Consider the following 23345-nt stretch of genomic DNA (forward strand, 5'->3'; position numbering starts at 1 on the left):
GTTCTAATGTTGTGTTCTAAAAAGAATTGAAATGCACTCAATATTAGATAACCAATTGTCTGACAGTATGTTTTCACAAAAAATAATCAGACCGCTTTTCACAGCTTTTAATTCCCTTTCTTCTTGTTCTCTCTCCTGCCAGTTGTGAACATTACCGATAGCAGTGAGGTGGTCGGCACTCTAAAGGTGACCGTTGAGGCTCTTGATGCCTTGAAGTCCATCATGGAGGATCCTGATCACGACCACCCCACGTCTACCCCACCATTACACGCTTAGAATCGGACCAATAAAGCTCTATTTTTATACAAGTCCCTGTGTGTGCACATAGACACATGGATTTGAGATCACATGAATAAATCAAGATGTTCTGTTCACTGTGGTGCAGGCAGTTAACATTGCACTCTGGAGTTAAGAGGCATGTAATGATGTTAGTGTTCAGAATGAAAGGTCTGCTCCATCTGGTCTGCCCTGGGCAGAAGTGTTTCATGGCAGCTCTTCCAGTTGCACTGAGCATGGAGGCTTAAAGGAAGGTCTGATAAGCCTTATTAGTGCGTTTTCTACTAAATGGCGTTATTTATTAAAGGATTACATTTATTTGGCTATAATAGGATTTCATTTAGCTGTTTAAAAGTCTTCATAGCCATTCAACCTCATCAACTGATAAATAGTTCTTCATTGTTTTAGCTTCTTCCAGTAGAAAACAAGAAAGTTGGTTTCAACCACTTCTTGATCATAAATGTCATTCCAAGGGATCAAGAAATAAGGCAAAAACCTTAGCAATCAGTGCATTTTTAATGTATGCATTCGATTTTGAATGTATGTATTTCTTATTTATTGAAGAGTTTGGATACAGTGAAATGTTGATATATGTTGAGAGGTCCCTGTGGTGCAAAATCTGTGTTCATGATGAAATCTAAAAAGAAAATAAAGCATCTAAGTCAACGACACTTCTATTGTTCAGTGTTCTGTCATCAGCAGTAGCAGTCTTTATCAGCTTTATTGTAGAAATCCACCTACATCACAATTTTTTTTCTAATCCAACACACTGTTTCTGTCAAATTCAGCAAATGGCTGTTCACAGTCATCTAGCTGTCCACTCGGTGAGTGCGTTAAAAACTAATTTGTTTTTGTGCTTATGTTTGTATTCAAGTTTGCCACTGATTGGTAGGAATCCTCCATTTTCATCATCCAACTTAATGGAGCTGCTAACAAGCGTTAAGCAAGTCAGAGTGTTGGCCAATCTATAGAATTTAGGACAACTCTCAGGCTTAACTCCCCAACTGAAAAGGTGAATCATCTTGAATCCCTATCATTCAAGACTAGTAGTTCTCTGACCTACTGATTGATTAAGACAGCACTGAAAATCAATATTTCCACTTTAGACATGTTTCACTTCAGTTTGAATGAGAGGGATATTATGTTCCTGAGTAGATAATACCTGCCCATGTTGCACAGCATCTCACTGACCTCGCACCCAGCCTGTCTGCTCAGACACATCAGCTGTACTCATGATCATCCATTGTATTCATGAGCTTGCCATACATGCTCAATATCTCCCAGCAATGCTCTTGTTTTTTGGGGCAGGCATGCTAATGACCCAGCCCCTGGCCCTGTCCCCTGAGGGCTTATTAGGAGCAGAGGATTATGCTGACCCTTCAGAAAGGCTTGGAGATGGATACTTGGGCAGTTAAGCGCAAACAAGGGGCTGCTGCCGGGGTGTCTCATTCTCCCTGGATGGGAGTATGTGCTTCACAATTATGGCAATAAGCTCATTTTCATTTTGAGTACCCAGATAGAGGGCTGCAGCAGAGAAGCAGAGTGAGTTAGATATTTAAGCAATTATAAAAGTGCACACTAATCACTGCTACAAAAAGAAGAAACATATGTAGGCTTCTCAGAATTTCAAAATTGAAATTTATTTCAAATATTGCCAAAAATATCATCAAATTTTAAATTAAAGCCACATAATGTCATTTTTATACAGTCAAATTCATTTTGACAGTATATGTTCAGCAGATATAAACACCTGGTTTTCCACTAGCTGCTCAAACCTGGACATTGTAAACCTCTCAAAAATAAAATAAAAGATACAAAAACATAAATATGTTAGGCTTAATCGACCTTTCTATGCTACTGTGGTGTAAAACTTGTCAAATTTCAGTCCCACCCTATAAATCTATGGTCTTTGAGTTCTTCAGTGTCAGGGTGTCGGCATGCTTAATTATGTAGTATACAATATGGGTCATATAATTCAGTATCTATGGTTAATTATGTAGTATACAGATTTGGATCATATAACTCAGTATCTATGCTTCTTTCTTGGACCTTTTTGTACCTTTTTTTCTGCAAAATATGAAATAATTGAGTTGGTTGTGTTTTGCAAAATGTGGATCTTGTATTAAAGTTTAGAAATGAATTCAAAATGAATACGAGTTCCCATGGTGAGCATGGCATTTATTCAGCTTTATAGAGTTAAAGGCACCCAGTGCAACTTTATATAAACATTCAATGAAAAATAAACATTCAATTTCTGTTTTTTTTTACACATAGTAAGTTTCAATAACTCCATACCATTACATATCGACATTCAAGGAGCAAAGATGAGACGTCGTTGTGTGGTGAGAACTGATAGAAAATCGTAAACAACAACAATCGCCGGTGTGGAGAGGCCATTTTTCCGTTGACTGGAATCCTGCTTTATTTATTGTAGGTCACAAAAAATCTATCAGTTCTCACCACACAACGACGTCTTAACTTTGCTCCTTGCATGTCGATATGTAATGGTATGGAGTTATTGAAACTTACTACGTGTAAAAAAGACTAGAAATTGAATGTTTATTTTTAAGCCTCGAAAGTTGCACTGGGTGCCTTTAATTCACAAGGTGAAAGTGTTATGGTGTGCTGCAGCAAGCTTCAGACGTTTTGAGTTCCTTTTAGGAAGCATGCCAAATATCACTTTTTTCTTGTCTGTTATAGGCAGCGTATCTCTCGTCTGAAATGCAGTATTAAAACACATCCATGTTTTATTTCAGACAGACACCACATGTTTGACTAGTTTTACTGCTGTTGTGTCAGGAGATGTTTTTTTTTTGTCCTTCATGAATTGCTAATGAGCTAATTTAGGACCTTGACACATGTGCCTAAGTGGACAGAATGAGAGAGCGCTTTGCATGTTCCTCAGAGGACGTCTCCATGGCGATCACTGGTGCATGATGTTTGCCTCTCCTCCCTGTCTCCCTAGTCAGCGACCTCTGACCCAACACTACACTGCTTGTCTGTGGCGCCGCTCAAACAGGTCCATGTGGATGTGAGTGAGTGAGTGCTCTTTGCCTGCTGCAACATGGAGCTTGTCTCAGTTTGACTGTTGGAGCTGGCCAGCCTCTGGGCTTTATTATGGTTTTCAGCCTTTTGTTCAGTGGTCCGTACCACCACAGGCCAGTGCTGTCAACCACATGATCAGAAGTGCATGAAAATATGACTTCCTCTAGCTGCTGCCCTCTATTTTACATTGTAATATAGGTAGATTTCTCCCCAAATGACTCCTGTCTCCGAATAAATGTATTCAGATGAGTTTGACTTGGGCACAGGGGCAGTGTCGAATGCCAGAGTAAAAACATGACCTGTTCCTGTCAGGGTAAGGGGGGGGGGGGGGGGGGGGGTTGGGGGGGGGAGACAGGGAGCTCAGACTCTCTGACCTACCTCCCTGTTGTTAGGCAAAGATCCATCTACTCTGCCAAATGGGTTATCACAGATAAAACAGCCCCCTATGTAGCTCTAAACAGTCCTTCATTAGCTATAGGGTATCACAGAGGAAGTGCCATCATGTCTGATCAGCTGAACAGGAAAATACTTCACATTGGTCAGTGGTAAACAGAATGTGTGATCATCATTAGGATTGGGATTGCTTTGGATGGATTATTTTGTTGTTGCTGTCCAAAATTGCTACTCAGCTGTTCATTATTGATCAGTTTTGTGTACTCAGTGTGAAAAAGGAGATTCCTAAACTCTTTTTTGTTTCTATCGTGCCCATGGGAAGTCACTAGGTGGCGTTTGGATATCAGTTGATTCTGTGGTCAGCTTCCTGTGGCCTGGGTGTCCTCTTTGACCCATAGAGCTCAGGTGTGAGTGTGCCATAGGCCACGGTGTAATATATTCCCCTCCACCCTTCTCCTCAACTCATTTATGCTAATTATTAGTTGCACAGAACAGCAGTTGAACTTACTTAGCCATAAACTGTCCCTTCAGCTTTTCTTTTTTTTAGGTTTCGGTACGTGAGAGTTTTGTCATTCCTTGGGTGTTAAAGTCACTCTTGGGTCACTGACATCAGACATGATGTTTTCACTAGCTCCACATTAACATTACTTTAATATATTCAGAGCATGTTGTTCCAAACATTACATTGTCAAATCAGTATGTTCAAGCCTCTCTTGCTGTTAATCTTCCACTGGTTCAAGCTACTGTACCAGGGAAAGTTAAAGGAAGACAGGGTCATTTGCGCTAAAGTAACATATTAATTTTTGTCCGGCGTGGAGGGCATGTCTGGCCACTGTGTTTCAGGTTGCCAGTATTCATGCTTTTAGACTCATCCTTGTGTCTTTCCTCTTGCAATAAAAAACACATTTGTGGAAAAATAGTTGGTGACCATGAATCGGTTCTAGTTGATGACTACTTAAAGATCCTCTATGTTCCTTAAATGTAAAGGAGAAGAAAGGTCTGAACTTTAACCTTTTCTTAATTCCGCCCTTGTAATTCCGCCACTCTTATCGCAGTTTGAATTCTCTCTCTTTTTTCACACACACACACACACACACACACAAACACACACACACACACACACACACACACACACACTCACACACACACACACACACACACACACACACACACACAAACACACACACACACCACTTGTTACAACAATATCAATCACATATCTACTTACATTAAATGTTAAATGTGATCAATGTCAAGAATAAGTAAATAGCCTAACGAGATCATTCCAAAGGGCACTGAACGTCTCTGAGTGTTTTTGTTAAGTGTGATTACGTCCTTGTGTGTGTGTGTGTGTGTGCATCTGTAATTGGATGTATACAGTTAGTGTCTTCTCCAGGGTCAGTCCATTGGTATCTCTGTGTGGTGACAACCCCTGGGGACGCAGGTGATCTATGAAAGGTGAACTGGTTTATACTCCCCACAGAGAGAGACATTTAATAAATAACACAAGGACTTATTGTGTGATGCACCGGTGCCTCAGATGTCAATCACTGACCCCATGTTGGCTGCCATCAGAGCGCTTAACCTCAGTAAATGAGTATGATTTCTTACACCTTCAGAGCGTAACCTGCATAATTTAGCACACCTATTTCTGTCTAGGTTAAACGTTAGACATCATTGGCAGAGTTAGTGACTGATTTCAGTGAGTGCATACTTTATGTACCACTGACAAAACGTTCTCCTCAGATGGAATATGTGCAGAATAATACGCTGTTGTGATGAATTAATTACATTCATTGAGTGAAGTGTACCACCTTGAGCCTCTTTGATGCCTTTAATGGGATTTAGATTAAGATTTGCACAGGTGTGCTATCAAGCTCACAGATTTGTCAGCAAAGAGGTGAACAGGATGGGTTTTTGAAGCTCCTGTTGGTTCAGCCCTAGGTGCTGTGGGTTTTACAGGCAGCTTGTCACAATGTTTGCCAATCTGTCACTTTTATGTGAGCAGGCTGTTTCAGGAAGAGGTGTCAGATGCCTATATGAGCAGAGAGCTCAATAAACACCAACATCTGTCTTTTCACTGGCAAAGAAACTGCAGCTCCCCTTTGTGTCTGTGTGCAGAGGAATGAGTCTCTGATCTGAGTGAGTTCATAATCCATGAAGGGTGCATTCTTTCTCTGCCTACTTCATACTGAAGTGGTGTTTTGAACAAAAGTTTTAACTGCACATTTTACATTGCTTTGCTGATAAAGTGATGTAATCTCAATAAAAGAAGAAAATGAAAGAACAATAGATTTAATATGGTTGTGTATTTAAATAAATGCCCATTTGAACGACACAGCATTTTTCTTCAGTCTGAATTGTTCTGAGGTTGTAGCTAAACATCAAGTAAGAGCCATGACTAATACATAATTATGAATAGGGTTAATCATATCAAATAATCAGGCATGGAAGATTTCAAAATAAAAGGATTAAGCACATCAGGGAAGCTGCTGGTAAAACAACTTCTAATTAATCGAATTATAATCTTTAGCGTGAAACCCTGTGTCTTCTTCCTTTAATCCGACTTTGACTTCAAAGGTGTGATATTGTCAAACCTTGGCCAAACCCATCTGGTGTGCAGTGGCCTTTTTGAGGAATGTGCTGGGGGCGTGAGGTATTTTACACATGCACACTATTTTCTTCTTGTTCATACAGTACCATAGCAGAGATCTGCTTGCTCTCACTCTCTCTCAGTGGAGTTGAATTGAGCTTCACACTTTGAACACACTGAACATGCTGTAGCAACACACCGTTTTTCCTAATCATGGTGGTCACTTCCATATCGTGGATCGAAGATTGCATAATGTTGTGACTGGGCACAACTCAGCCAAATCTGTCATCTGTCGAGAGTACATGTCCTTTGTTATTCCCTCTCTCTGCCCCCTCTCTTTCTCTCCCTTGGAAATAAACAGGATCCTATTGGAAGACAAGCTAGGGCTCAGCGAAGACCAGATGTAGGGGTAAGAATGGTTGTTTCCTTCCATGGTGTTTTATTTGATTTACACACCTAACTGAAATGTTCCTGATTTAATGGCCTTTGACCCTATAACCTGCTGGTGATTCATGGTAGAACGCTGCACAGCAAAGAACATATTTAACAAGCTTTGCCACAAAGCTTCTTCACAATTCACAGTACTTGTCAATAGTCTTGAAGGTCATGGATGCTTCTGTCATATACTGGCCTGACAACAAGGTTCAACATGCATTTCTGAACATTTGCAATGGGCTAAATAAAGCATGTCAAATGTACACTCCTCATTCTCAAATTCCCAGGCCTGTAAATCTCAAAAAAATCATTACTGTAGATACGTATACTCATATGATGCTTGAAACCTCAATGTGCAGGACAACAACAGTTTACATGAACACCATAATCACCATAGCTCAAGCTTATCTTTGAGACTGTGTGAGCTCTGGAAGGAACCTGTAAGTACCACTCACCTCATAACAACACAGAGATGTTGTTGATTATGCAGTTTTGGCATTGGAAAGTAAAGTCAAGTGAGAGTAAACCATAGTTAAGTCATTAAATGGGTCATGGGTTTAATATGCAGAGTGAATAGCCAGGGTGGCTATTGGGATGACGGGCGCTTCCTCACCACTTCACACCACCCACAACACCAAATATATTTGAGGATGTTATTCAAACTACCTGTCTACAAAAATAGACCTAAAATGTAAAAAAAACCTGATTTGTCACTTTAGGTACAAAACCAGTTATGAAATAAGTAAAGAAAATGACTTGCAGACCAATACACAATTTCCTGGGCTTATATTTAGAACAGTGTGTGATTTGTTTAACTTTCCAACCCATTTTTATAGGAAAAATGTAGATGAATTCAAAGTTGCAGAATGCCTTCAACCTTGAGTTGGCAAGGGGTGTTGGAGGTGGGTTTTTTCATGATGCTTTTGTGTATATATTTGTAGTAATGTCTGGACAGTCAGTCTGTGTCTTCACCAACCAGCTGAGGGGGATCCTGCTCTTTTAGCTCCAGCTGCTCTAGATAAGTGTCCCTCTCATTATGTGAGTATGTTAGCACGACAACTCCATGCAGTCATTGGGAGAGGATACTCTACAGTGACAGGGTTGCAGAGCCCAAATGGAACACTTGCTGTGGGTGGAGATGCTCTATATCAAGCCGTCTGTATGGGTTCTGTCTTGAGCAATCCATTCAGCCATCCTGACAGCTCTCTCCATAGTGCTGTTGACACGGAGCAGGCCTAATAGTCTCTGCCACATGATTGGCACATTAGAATAATAACAATGTTGCCAAATGGGAGTCCCTGTAATTGCCCGGTGTGAGAAAGGACAAATAAACAATTTGCCCTGTCAAAATTAATAAGGTGTTACCAGGAGAGATGTTTCAAAGCGTGCCGTTGAGGGATGTTGACTCAGTCTCTCTGCGCTCCGCGTGTTACAGTGCTGAGGAGAAACTGACAGCTCTGGATTGGCAGCAGCAACAAAGGCCACGTCTGCTGTAGAAAACACAGAGCTGCTTCCTGTGATGACAAACATACAGTTCTGTGGGCTTACACTCACTTCCACTCAGCACACACACACTGATGTTGGACTTGGCAGAACTGGGGCCCTGATGCTGACCACCAGGGGGCACTGCTGGACCATTGGATCCTACGGCAGTCAGCCGGCAGTCGCAGTCAGCAACACAGCATGAGGGAGACGGGTAAGCACAGATACTTGTTGTGAACATACTCACACGGATTCTCATTCTCCCTCTCAACTCAGGACACAGAACTGACAACAGTGCCACTTTGATTATTCAAATGATCTTGGATTCATACCAACATATCAGAAAGTGTCAAGTAGTCCAATTGGCTCTATCTTGTTTGTTTGTGTGTCAGGTGGTGGACTGGGCATTGATCTTTTTCATTGATCATGACCACACAGACAAAATAGAAAATATTATAAAAATAACGTGTCCATCACTCTATCTGCTTGCACGATTATACTGTGTTAATAATTTCTTGCTATGATTATGATTTCTAGTAAAACATATTTTTTTGTTTTGAAACATCAGGTCTTTGCTCAGTCTACCAATACACCCACCTTTTAGGGATCATATTATATCTGCAATGGCAGAACATGGACAACAATCTCTGAGAAGATATGTTGGGACACATTAGGCTTCTCTGTATCATACCGACTGTAGCATTGAACTTATGTAATAACTGACTGTAGCAAAATTGGAACTAATGTCATAACATTACTTTTAAATTATCCCTACAGTAAACATGGTATTTTCTTGCACAATGATTTTCGTGTATGAAAGCATACATATACCATATGTAAATTGAAATTTAGCAGAAGAGAGAACATGACTTAAAAGATGGAGCATGCAGAATATGTGCCGCTCTTTGAAGTGCTTCTAACAGGATAGACAGCTCTTTTGATGGCACCCCAGAGAAAAATGGATCAACTCCATTGAGAATTGCAGACAGTGATTAGACAAGGCTAAAGAATCTTGTGCTTGTGTTTTGTAAAGCCACTACAGCTTCCAGCTTTGTAGCTGGAAATGGAGGTAGTGCAAGTCCTGAAAGGGTACCACTGTTGGCATTTTTCAGGCATCTGTTACTGACACTATTTCAGTTTCTTTTTGTCATGGTCATTGACTGTGTGCAGTGGGAACAGCAAAGGCCCATCCTCATGTATCCCATCCTCCTGCAGTCAGTTAAAGGTACATTCAGTAATATCTGGTAAAAGGTTTTAATGCTACTTTATTCCATAAGTGACATGTTAGAGTACATCATATTGTATTGTATCAGAAGCTCATGCATCAAACTGAGATGTCGTTCTCTTTAAAAGAATGTTTTGGCTCTCAGTCCTTCACTCCAATATAACAGTGATATGAAATACAAACAAGGCTACAGTTGTTGATGCCTTGATGCAAACAATTTGATTGAGTTCCTTTTTTCATCTAAAATAACTACTTACTAACGAATGACTACTCAACCAGGATAATTAGAGGCATTTTACATGGAAATGGATTAAAAAACAACTTTAACCATAGATAGGGTTGTTGAAGGTCATGCAACTTAAGATACTATAGAAATGTCCTTATTTTAATAAACAGTAACATACATCATGAATTAGTTCACACTTGATTAGATTCAACACAACAAAAACATTTCTCAAGCTAGAGACTCCATATGATATCGAAGACTATCAAATAACTGTCCTTTACTGGGCTTTGAGTGACACTGGCTTTTGGGAGTAAAAATAAGATAGATAGTCCTCTCCCCCATGTTCTGCTCAATTGTGCTGATGAATCCTGATCTTAAGCAGCCCAGAATGAAATCATTCACAACTGTCTCGAGCATTATTAGACATGTTTTGTTCTCGTCAAGAGGCTCTTCTCAAAGCACACCAGTGGTGAAGGTCACTTATGTAACCTCATGACCTGGTAACAGTTGGTGAGCAGTGGCTTTTGTCTGTGTTTATGTGTGGTGTGGTGGTTGACATGAAGGAGTGCCCACGGCATAAGCCTATAGGCTTGCTTTAAATCACAAAGAGAACATCCTGAGGAGCAGCGAGTGCAACCAAGCACACAGTCTATTGAACTCGCTGGACAGCTGAATGGAGTTGTAGGAGAGGGGAGTGATACTGAGCTTCTCTGACCTGTGTGTCAGCTTCCTTGACCCCTTACTGTCAACCCCAACACAAAGTCTTACCAGTGACACCCCGACACTCCGCCCTTCCCACAGCCATGCAGCCTTTGAAGCAATGTGAGCCATTGGTGCATTTTACAACAACTTCTGCTTCGGGTTCCTTCGTAAAATAATGAACTCACACACACACACACACACACACACACACACACACACACACACACACACACACACACACACACACACACACACACACACACACACACACACACACACACACACACACCACACATACATACACACACACACACACACCCACACACACATACATTGTAATGGTTTAGATCGAACATCCAAAAGAGTAGAGTGAGGGAAGGGGGACTTCTGTGTTTGGCTCTCTATTTCATATCGTTTCAATCCTTTTCAACAATAACAAACACTGCAGTTCATTCTGGGGCAACTTAAATGTAATCAAATAATATCATCTTATTCTAAACCAGAGATATTTGGGGGGAAACTTCTCACACAGAAAGCATGGCCTCTATCTGCAGTTCCCATTTGGATTTTGTTTAAAATGCAAAGTCTTCAGTCAAGTCACTCTGGGAAAACATTATTGTATCTGTTTTGAATGAAAAGAACACAACTCTCTTGAACTCTGAGGTTGTCCATGGGGTGTTGTTTAGGGGCTGCTTTGATTGAAGTCTGTACAGATTCCCCTCCTTCATGGCCCTTAGAATAGGCAAGCCCTATCATTCCGCCTCAGCTCCCCCTTATAGAGCATATGGCCAGGCATTGGAGCAACAGTTGGAGGAATGACAGAGCATCTTCAATGTGACAAAAGCTCTGTCAGCTGTGGTATGCTGAAGTCGATCGGACACAGTCTCCATTATTGGACCAATATGTTGATCCTGTCCTTTTTACTGTGACTTTTGTCCTCAAGTCCTCGAGAATTTAGACACGTCTTTGAATGCCTTACACCCCATTAAGTCCCTTTGTGTGGATGTCTTTAGAAGGCACACTCTGATGTAGATATAAGTGATGCTGGCCAGTGCTGTCTGCAGGGGTTGCAGTGGGTCTGCTGAGGAAACACACTGGATGTTGGGGTTTTGGTCGAAGGTTTTGAGAAAAGTATTGGTAGTGCCAGCAGCAACAGCTAGGCTAGGTTTGAATTAAATTAAGCTGTTTGCACATACAGTATGTCATTTATGTAACAGTTGCACATATAGATATTTATTTGCCCTCTTTTGGTAGTTTCATCATTGTTTTATGATACTCCAGCTGAATACTCTGCCAGCTCTCAGCACCACTGCCTTGATATGTAGAAAGTACACACATCTGTGCTCTTAGCACCACTGCTTTGATATGTATAAAGTACACACAACTGTGCTACTGTTATACAGAAGGATGTCAGATGTGACAGGTTGGACCTAAAATATTTGTATGTATTTGCAAAATAGTACGATCATTTGATGGGACAAATGCGCTCAGAAATCAACATGACATATCCAGAGTTCTTAAATATAAATTCAATGTTGTTTGATTGTTTATTTAGGTGGTTTTAGTGAGTTGACATGATGGCCTTTACACGTAGAATAGGGAGACCTATTAAAATCATATAGTGACTGTAAGGAAAGTACAGGCCGTGATGGGGAATGCACTGGTAATGGAAGAAGTCCTCGTGTTTCATAGAACATGTATATGAATCTCCAGACCTGTGGATGTTTATTTGGTCAGTGTATGTGAGGTGACAAAGGCACTATAACTCCCTTTATGTATGTGAGAAGTAATAATCCTCAACAGCAATGTTTAAAGCATCACTTGCAAATTAATGATTGATCTGTTAAAAGATTAATGAGGTTAGTTACAATATAACCTAGCTAACTTGTGGAGGATTGTTGTGAAATAATCTGACATGACTGGTTAACCACATTAGTTGGGTAATATAATGTTACAAATCCTGGCCATCTTTCTTTTTTAACTGAGTGGTATGTTTTTGACACCTGCATGAAGAAAAAATGGCTGTGTAATATATATAATTTTCATTCAGATAGGTGCTTAAGTAAAGGTATGGATGAATGTTAAGGCGGCTCCAAAAAATAATTGGCATCATACCAACAAAAAATAGTTCCATGCATATGTAACCATCAAAGTAAGTGAAGTTTTCTTACACACATTATTTATTCCTGAAGCTGTATACAAATATCACACAGAAAAACATAAAGACATCCTTAAATCCTTATCATGTTTCAAAAAATAAGACATGAAATCAGCATGTTCATTTTGTGAACAATCCAACCGGGTGGATGCTTGGAGCGTTACATGTTCTTAAGATTCTGTTCAGATTGATTTCAGACCTTGTTTAAATGAGAATTTTAGCTAATACAATTTTGGTTAGAAGAGATTTAAAGATGGACTCATTATGAAGAATCTTTAACATACTTCCGATCCATTACAAAATGGATGTTGCTTAAGAACCAAACAATGAGAAATCTCTAATGCATTTAAAAAAATTACACTAAAAAATATATCTTCGTGGGTTATTTGACACTTTTCCTATACAGACTGTTCACCCCAAGTTTCGAGAATTTGGAGCGTGTGCTTGATCTGATTACAGCACCTGTCAAGAGGTAATAGATGCATGAAGAGGATACTATGTGAACTCCACTCTGACCCATACTTCCATTTACACTTTGGGAATTGACCTAACACTGACCCACCTGTCAGTGAGAGGATGTGAACTGACTGGTTAAATATGGGTTGTGACTCTACGAGCAAGCTGACACCACAGAGAACAGCTTTGGGGGGGTTGTTTGGATACTTTCAGGCCAATGTAGGTCCTTTTAGAGAAGTCATTACACGATAATGTTAAGTTTGATATAAAGTATACGGGGGCTCTAACCCCACAGAGGGCAGGCAAGCCTGGGCCGAGGAGAGCCTGGCTGGTTGGGTTTGATAAATGAGCTGTGAAGAACTCTCATCTACACCTCAGGCTATGCTGCTCATGTTGGGTCTTTGTCTGCGCATATGTGCTCTCACAAATCAGCTGACATGCTCACATTTATCATCCTTACATTTTCTATAATGTCTTTTGTTCTTGGTGTGAGTACATTACCCATGCAGGGGAACCAAAATAATGTCAAAACAATGGTACCATGGTCAGGCTCAAAATAAATGTGGGTGCAATTGTGCATAAAGGCTGTTACTCTCCTGAGGACCACCAAGATTAATGCTGGTACTATCCTGTTCACAGCACCAATAACATGTTGTTGATCTCAACCGACTGCATAGGCATCAACTGTTCAACACCACAGCAGATCAATTAAGATGAACACATGGAGGTGCCACCCAAGCTGTGGTTTCTATCATAGCAGTCTAAATAAAAGATCTCATAAATCATTTTAATAAAACATGCAAAAATATCAAATGTTCAACTACGATTTATATGTAAATGAATTAATACAACCAAATTACCATATCAATAGCTTGCAACAGTTGATGGAGTTCTGAATAGTAATGGTTTGCAGATGAGTTAACATGGTCGTCTTCGTGCAGAAATATGCAGTCTTTCTGTTGCTGCTGTTTGTGCTCAAACTTGTTTGGACTCCAAGATGAAGCGGACCTCTGCATGGAGCTGTGAGAGCCTTAAGAGAGTAAGTGAGGCAAGAGGAGTAATAGGCCAGGCAAAATAGTGTTTTACGATAGTGTCCAGAACAACATACTAAAAGTCCTAAGAAACCCAAGATGGATGTTGAATTCTCATCAATCTGAGTTGTGTGCTAATAATGCATGGCAAAAATAAACCTCAAAATGTATTTGTTTCCCTTTACTCCTATCAAAATGAAACTTTACACAATGAAAGCACCTATGGAAAGTATCATTTTTGTATTACAAGTTTCTTGTGAAATTAATTTTAATATGCTCATGAGCTCCACACTTATTGAATATGTCCATAGGCAGAAACTTTATTCATATGTATGACAAATACATCGGCCCAAACTTCATCCAATCATCCTACTGCCGATGGGAGAGGGCAATGTTGCTTTTAGACTGGCCTCTAACCTGAAAATTGCCTGGCTTGGTAGTACCTCCTAGGGGTATGGTGCTTCTGCCTATGCAATAAGGACATATTCAATAAGTGTGACGCTCATGTCATGTGCATATTCAAATTAGTTTCAAAAGTAACTTGTAATACAAAAAAAGTTACTTTTCATGTATACTTTTACTATGTAAAGTTGTATTGTGGTAGGAGCAAAGGAAAAAATAAAAAAATGTAGGCGTTTTTTTGCCATGCATTATTAGCACACATCTCAGATTGATGAGAATTATCATATTTCCTAAGTCTATTTGGGTGTATTTTTGGCATATTCGATTAGTGTATAGCTCATTTGCATATTTACATTCATTTTCAGAGAAACTTGTGATATAAAAAAAAATATTTTTCATCACTACTTTCATTGTGTAAAGTTTTATTTTGATAGGAGTAAAGGAAAAAAATAACATTTTCGAGGTGTATTTTTGCCATGCATTATTAGCACACATCTCAGATTGGTGAGAATTAAACATATTTCCTCAACTAGGATTTCTTAGGACTTTTAGTATGTTGTTCTGGACACCTCATAGAAATGATCAACAGTGCCCTCCACAATTATTGGCAACCCTAATGAATATGAGCAAAACAGGCTATAAAAAAACATGTCTTTTCTGTTTATCCTCTTGGGCCTCGTTTCCCGATAACGACGTATCTTAACGGCCTACGTGGATTTTGGCGACATCGTAGACTCATCATAGCCGTAAGTGCGGCGTCGGGAAACCGCTCTGCAATATCCCTCTTACGACCGATTTCAAGTCCTTTTTAGCGTTCGGGAAACTAGGCCTTGGTCTTTCACTCAAAATATTCACAAAAATCTTACCTTTTCATTGAAGTAAAATTATTGAAAGAAAAAAAAACAGTTGACATTAAATACATATTTTTCCCCAAAACATGTGTGCCACAATTATTGGCACCCCTTAATTTAATGTTTTGTGCAGCCTCCCTTTGCCAAGATAACAGCTCTGAGTCTTCTCCTATAATGCGTGATGAGGTTGGTGAACACATGGAACGGGATCTGAGACCATTCCTACATGCAGTATCACTCTAGATCCTTCAGATTCTGAGGTCAACGTTTGTAGACTCGGCTTCCGCTCATCCCACAGATTTTCTATGGGGTTAAGGTTGGGGGACTGTGATGGCCATGGCAAAACCGTTAATCTGCGGTTGGTGAACCATTTTTGTGTTGATTTTGAGGTGTGCTTCGGATCATTGTCCTACTGGAAGGTCCAACCACGGCCCATTTTAAGCTTACTGGAGGGGGGCTGTTAGGTTTTCATTAATTATTTGATGGTATTTGATGGAGTCCATGATACCATGTATCCTAACAAGATGTCCAGGGCCTTTGTAAGAAAAACAGCCCCACAACATCAAAGATCCGGTGCTTTTCTGTATGGCTATCTTTCTGTCTACGCCAAACCCACCTTTGATGTTTGTTGCCAAAAAGCTTTATTTTGGTCTCATCTGACCATATAACTCGGTCCCAATAAAGTCTGACTTACATTTAGCAAACTGTAGGCACTTTAGTTTGTTGTTGATTGACAGCAGAGACTTTTTTTTGGCAACCCTCCAAAACAACTTGTGGTGATGTAGGTGGCGTCTTATGGTAGTTTTGGAGATTTTCTGACCCAAAGACTCAACTAACCTCTACAATTCTCCAGCTGTGATCCTTGAAGATTCTTTTGCCAGTCGAACCATCCTCCTCACGGTGCGTCGCATCAATGTACAGACACATTCTTTTCCAGGCTGATTCTTAACATCTCCTATCGCTTTAAACTTCTTAATATTTCACTGATAGTAGAAATGGATATTTTCAACTGTTTAGAGATTTTCTTGTGTCCATTTCTTGATTTGTGCAGCTCAACAACTTTTCGTCGCACATCGTCACTGTGTTCTTGGGTCTTTCCCATAGTGATGAATGACTAATGGAATTTGGCCTGCATCACCTCAGCGCTCATTTGTACGCCAGTGGAACAGGAAGTCATGGTTGACCTCTTTAGAGTTCCTAATCAAACAGGTGAACTTAAAAATGACTGGAAATATACTTCAGTTACATTTGAATTATAAGATTTGTCTAGGGGTGCCAATAATTGTGGCACACATGTTTTGTGGAAAAATATTTATTTAATCTTAACAGTTTTTTTTTTTCTTTCAATAATTTTACTTCAATGAAAAGGTAAGATTTTTTGGAATATTTTGAGTTAAAGACCAAGAAGATAAACAGCAAAGACATATTTTTTATAGCCTGTTTTGCTCATATTCACTAGGGGTGCCAATAATTGTGGAGGGAACTGTATGCTGAAAAAAATATTTTACAATTAATTCTATTTTTAGCTCCAAAATGGGCTATTTTGCCTGGCCTATAAGGCCTTGATTATACTCGCTTGCGGACACACACGGACAGTTGCAGACGCCACGGATGTGTCCTGGTTCTTGTTATACTTTCTAGTCTGCTTTGAGTCTGTAGTTGGCGCTCTTGTAGCTCTCAAAAAATTGGAGGCCCCTCGCAGAATAATCACAAAGAGAAAAGGACCCTTGCAGACGTGTTCAGTATAATCACAAAGACAAAAGGACCCTTGCAGACCTGTTCAGTATAATCACAAAGAGTAAAGCCCCCTTGCAGACGTGTAAATATAAACACAAAGAGAAAAGCCCCCTTGCAGACGTGTTCAGTATAATCACAAAGAGAAAGGCTCCTTGTAGACGTGTTCAGTTAGCCTGGATACCAGACTGAACTTAGCCCCGCCCACCACATTTGTGGTCTGGGAAGTTCGGTCTGGAAATTATCGGTTTTCAACAAAATGATCTGACCAATGAAATTGTCAGGGTGGGCTTTATACGATGATGGACAGATGATCAACCAAGGCTCGAGTTGAATTAACGGTAGATTCGAAATCGTACCAAGATGGCGGCGTCTCGGGAGCCTGTAAGTGGGAAATATTTGATGTGAATTAAGCAATCTACACAACTTTTTTATGTCTACATTGACTTGGTTAGTTGTGTATGTGCTACACGAATGTTGTATGAGTATTGTAGGTCCTAACTGAAGCACAAGGCCATTATTTTTAGGTTAATGCTAACGCTTAGACCAAAAACCCATTGAAACACATAGTGGCTAGCATATCTCACAGATATTGACAGCGCATTCATTTAGAAAGATGGAACAGAGAAACGCGATCAATGCATTTGTTGATCGAAAAGATGTTTTTGCCGTCCTTCCTACGGGATCCGGTAAAAGTTGAATGTATCAGATGGTCATACTACGTTGCTCTGATTGGTTCTAGGTATCCAATTGAGCGAAGAGGCATTTTTTTTCCTGGTTCGTGAAACACGCCCCATAATCACAGCTCAATGGAGCAGTATCAGACTCATATTCTGACAAGAATTATGAGTATGACATCGTCAGGCTAGTGTTCAGTATAATCACAAATAGAAAAGCCCCCTTGCAAACGTGTTCAGTATAATCACAAAGAGAAAAGCCCCCTTGCAGACGTGTTCAGTATAATCAAAAAGAGAAAGGCTCCTTGCAGACGTGTTCAGTATAATCACAAAGAGAAAAGCCCCCTTGCAAACGTGTTCAGTATAATCAAAAAGAGAAAGCCCCCTTGCAAACATGTTCAGTATAATCACAAAGAGAAAAGCCCCCTTGCAAACGTGTTCAGTATAATCATAAAGAGAAAGGCTCCTTGCAGACGTGTTTCACAAAGAAAAAAAAACAATAGAGCACATGGGCAGGGGCGGAGTCTAGGAGATCAGGTGACAGCTAGTAATAAGTGATTGGAGGAGAGGTGTGACTGTTTAATGGCTTACATCTCAACAGAAAGAGTTCTGTTTAAATCACAAAATGAAAAGATTCATCTGTGGAGTTCCAATTACACCTACAGTATATTGGATGAAAAGGACAAAAAAGAAATTTTGTTGCTACTCTACTGTTCTATCTGTATTCTAATATCTTTGATCTTTCCTCCCTCTGCAAGAGAAACATGACCTTAATCTATATTTGTTAAGGAGTGGGTAATTATTATACCATAATAGCACCTTTAAATATTACAGTGTTACAACATCACAAAGAAAGCTATTTATGTACATAAGGGTTTTACATGTTAGCATTACAGAATTAAACGATGATGTTCTCAAATCTTAAATTGTTAAAGCTCGAGGCTTTGTGTGTAGGTATATAGGTATGTGGATACTTTTCCACATATTCCGTGTGCTGTGTAGGCTAACAGTGTGCAAGAACCTGGTTTTCTCATTGTATCTTGATTTTAAACTAATGTGTTAATCATGTAATGTAATTGTTCATTAATGCTTAAGTACGTCTACCAATGTGTGAGGTGGTAAGTGTTCTTTTTGTAGCCTCTCCATTTCCTCCTCAGCATTAATATTAATAGTATTATGATTAGATTAATGTCCAGTTGGTAGCAGATCCCCCCTGCTCTGCCTGCACTGTAAATCACAGTTTACACGACAGGAACAGTTTTCCAGCAAGGCATATTGTCTCTTCAAGGCTTGTGAGAGGGCCATAAATTATCTTGAAGGTGAACTGGAACTTAGGGGAAATCCATATGAAAATGTCATCAATCTGTCCTGCAAGCCACAGCTGTTCTTGTCAGAGTCCACATTACTGAGGAGTTCTGCTGATCAGGAGGTCAGACCCTGGGGGGGCATACAGGACCTGTCATAGCTCTAGCTGGCTCCTCTGGCTCTGTCAAACCCAACCTTACCACAGTCCATGTATTCATGTGCTGTGGCACGCAAGGCACACTCTCACTGTGGGATCCCCCAGCTGATTATTTTAGATTAAAAAATCACCTCACTCTATATAAATACACACACACACACACACACACACACACACACACACACACACACACACACACACACACATGTATCTATACAGTTAATAACTATGATCCAAATAGCTACTTCTGAATAATGTTTTATTTGTCTTCCATCAGTTGTATGAGATAAATCAGGAGGATACCCTCCACTACTTTCTCAGATGAATCCCTGTAATCGCCACTGAAGATTGATTAAATCGCCATCCTCTGTACTTCCTCAGATCAGCATTTTGGACCAGCAGGCAGAGGTCCCCCCCCTCCAGTGCCCCATCCTGCCAACAGCTGTGCCACCCATCCGCAACCATACATCAGCAGCCTTGCCCATCCTTTAGCCCTACCCAAGAGACTGGCACTCAGGTGTGGGATGACAGCGCATAGCGTCTTCCCATCAGGTGTGGAGCCCCTGACCCATTCCTCAATCTGTCAATTAAGCCTGTGTTAGGGGCTTTGGTGTGTACTGTAACATTGGGGCTGTCTGGGCGGTCGGTCTGCTAGGGTGAGGATGGTGGAGACACACACAGCTGACACGGCCCTTTCCATCTATGGTGCAATATCATCGTTTGATAGTTTAGTGAACATTTGCAAAGAGGGATTACTTATTTCTTGGAATATGCCTTCTCTTTGAGAATAAAGACTTAGATACAATAAATTAGGGGATATTTCAGGGATATTAGATTTTTTGGGGGGAAATTAGGGGATATAAGATATATATTTCTTGCCTGTACACAAGCACTTGGAGAAAATAACTCCTTATGGTCAGTTGGAAATGGCCAGACATGTCTTTGGGCATTTGAGTTGAGACAGGAGTATCTGCCCAGCATTCTAAATGATCTCACTGTTGGAGGACATGTGATATCTCATTGTGAGGTGACCTTCCCTGTGTGGGTCTGGGCAGAAGGTGTTAGCGAAAGCCGTCTCCTCTTCAAACTGGCACGTTTTGGCAGCCGGGACAGACGTGGAAACAGATGCAGCCCCTGTTTGTGATGACAGGTGATTATAAGTGGCAGCAGTGCCAAGGCAATTAAACCACAGGCTGACGGCACCATTTGGCTCACTGTTATTCTAGTGTTAGGGGTAATTGTACCAGAACTTTTCCCCCTGCCAGGATGAGGCTCAGAGTGCTGTTAATTTTACACAGGAACATGACGTCTGGAGATCAGTGAAGCTTTGGGCCAGTCGGTTTTGATTTCAGACAGGATATGATGCACTGTGGTAATTATCCAGGGGTAATTGTGTTCTGTCTTCGATAAGCTCTGAGATGTGTGCTGCGTTTGCATATTGTGATCACATTAGGTGGACTTGGCAATGCTCTGAAGTGCCATGGGGCACACTGTAAGCACAGCCTTGTCTTGTCATAGTCTTGTGCCCTGTATGCAAGTACAACTGATCGGGTCCAGGACAAGTACAAGTAAGAACACATACACTAATAATAAAAGAAATAGAACCAAAACATTGTAGAAGAGTGTACACAACAACATAACATGTTGGGGGTAGTTGGTAAGACACTGTAACTTCTATTTATCATTGACAACTTGGGATTGGATGATCTCGGCTGTAGCTATTAGAGGCAAGACTGAAGGACCGGTCTCACTTCACCTCAAACCTGCATCAAACATCTTTTGTACCACGTTATCTCAAGAAAGTGTTAATATAAGAAATGGAAATATTAGCTCAGGGGTAGTGTGAGATTCCTATTCCTGTCATTCCCACATGTTCAGTTCTTCAAATAAGGATTCCAAAAACAATTCCAGTCCATGGCAAATGTGTGTACAGTGCCTTCTCTGTCAGTTGATCTGCAGAGTATGATGCCATTTGCTGTTGTAGAATGTTGTTTGATGTTATTCTTTAATTACTGTGGCCTTAGCAGTATGGGATATGGCCAGGCTCTGCTAACTTCCTTTAATCATGTGGGATTTACTTTAGGGTGAGCCATCTATGAGGAATGTAGGTATGTAAGTATTTGGGACTTAACAACTATGTACACACACCCCTCTACTAGCAGATGCACACTCTTGGGGCTTAGCCTCAGAGAGTAAAACATGTTTGTGCTATCTGCAAGAATACCCCTAATACCCTGGAATGCCCCTGGGTTCAGTGTAGGGGGTAGAATAGAACAGAGAAGAGCTAAGTGTCACTTGTTAACAGAAAGTAAAGACGTGGAGGGATGACAAAGTACTTCCATATATTTATCATAATGCCCACATTTCGTTATTACTACTGTTTGGATTTGAAATGGTATACATCGGTGGAAAGGTACACTGATTTGGCACAGGGTGATGTGTCAGATGGGGCATAATTAGGACTCAATGAACAGACTGGCTTCTCCACAGGGTGAGTGTGTTAGATGCTGTTGGGTTCCAGTGTTGGCAGTTTGGCCAAGGCCAGCGAATTAAAAATATTGTGTTTAACAATTCCTCAAACTGATGAGAAACACACACACACACACACACACACACACAGAGAAGAACACATGCACACCATGGATGATCAGTATTGAATAAGCAGTTAAAGTACATAGCAAACCAAAGCAAATTATTTATCACACGAAATCAATTAAATTAATTTCAATTTAAACACAGAAATAGTGTGAAGTAAAATGATCCAGAGTCATCTCAATTACATAACAAATTCATCCATTATACAGCTCATTGAAAATGTAGAACATTTGAGTGAAGTAAAAGCCTCAGAACTCGGTTTATTATTTTTCTTACAAAGAACCCATTATAACACACCCTGTGAAAAATACAAACATGCTTGTTGTATGGAAATGTATGAATGCAAATGTTTCATCAGTGTAGATGTTCATAGATGTGTTGGTCATTATGTTCCCAAAGTTAGTGGCACCCCAGTGATGATGATCCAAACACTGTGTCCAAGCCCACTGTGTGGAGCCGACTGCCCCCGCCCCTGCACATTGTAGATGTTGTATATACTGTATACATATAAATCATCCATATCATAATGCAACATATTGCACTTTTGTATAAGTTACACTCATTTGATTAAATCTTGATAGAACACTGCTTCCATCATGTGCAATGAGTAAAAACTGTATTTGAGTTCATCTTGCTTACAAACCAGCTCATCTGAAACATGCTCCATCCCCCCTGCTGCTGTAGGGGGTAAAGACAAGAGATGTTTATGTGTAGGCAGATGCTGGCTTATTTATGTCTAAGCTGTGTGTCAAAGCAAGGGTTTCACAGCACAACATCTGCAATTGGCATAATTAGCCAGTCCAGTGACACAGTCTGTCAACAGTGTTTAACCACACAGACATGGACACAGACACATTTACACACACATCATGGCTACTTGAGCACAGCTGCAGTCTCAGACACACATGAAATTAGGAAACAGGAACGTGGAAGTGTTACAATGGAACTGATGAAAGAAATGCCTGGAGGTACAGCCACACAAAAACAATTCTCATCAAGAAAATACCCATAAATGAAATAACCAAAATAAAATATCCCAAATCAATTGTTAGAGGTGGCGGTTAAGCAAAAGTAAATAAGATGAATAAACAATAATATTAATAACTGCGCAACTGAAACATGCCTTTTGTGGTCATCAGTTCATGCATCATTGGAGTTGCTACCTATTTGACTCTTGAACTATGAAGCTAGCTAATGAACATGGCTGGTGGTGTGTTAGATAGCTAGTGTTGGCTTGGTGGTTAGCTCTCTTTCTTCCTTTAACATGTTTTCTGTTATGTAGTGTAACATCTACGTATTCAGCAGGAAGCATGACCATCAGTGGGAACTCATATGGCGGTTCTACACGGAGGCCTGGGGTGGCCCGTGCCCCCGTAGACATGTCCCTGGCCACCCCTGCGGCCACCCCTTGCTGACCAATTAAAAAAAAAATATGAATTTATTATGATTTTACAGCCGAGCGCCAAAAGCGGTACTAATACGACGCAACGTTCTACATGGGGTAAATTAAAGCGGCGCACCAGATCACTGTAGTTTGTTTACAATGTGTGGTGATTGTTGGAGAGAGGAGCTACGATTGAAATGTTTGGCTCGCTCTCTTTC

General features: G+C 40.4%; 1 protein-coding gene across 1 annotated transcript in view; it reads left to right on the forward strand.

Moving 5' to 3' along the window:
* Positions 1–781, forward strand: part of rpgrip1l (RPGRIP1 like) — a gene marked incomplete at its 5' end in the record, with an annotated part of 35928 nt that extends 35147 nt beyond the window's left edge. Inside the window, 1 exon segment of the mRNA XM_080841808.1 lies at positions 143–781. Coding sequence (XP_080697934.1) covers positions 143–276 — 134 coding nt within the window. The 3' untranslated portion in view covers positions 277–781.
* Positions 782–23345: the final 22564 nt, after the last annotated feature.

The sequence above is a fragment of the Sprattus sprattus genome (genome assembly GCF_963457725.1).
Source record: "Sprattus sprattus genome assembly, chromosome: 7".
Taxonomy (NCBI): Eukaryota; Metazoa; Chordata; class Actinopteri; order Clupeiformes; family Clupeidae; genus Sprattus; species Sprattus sprattus.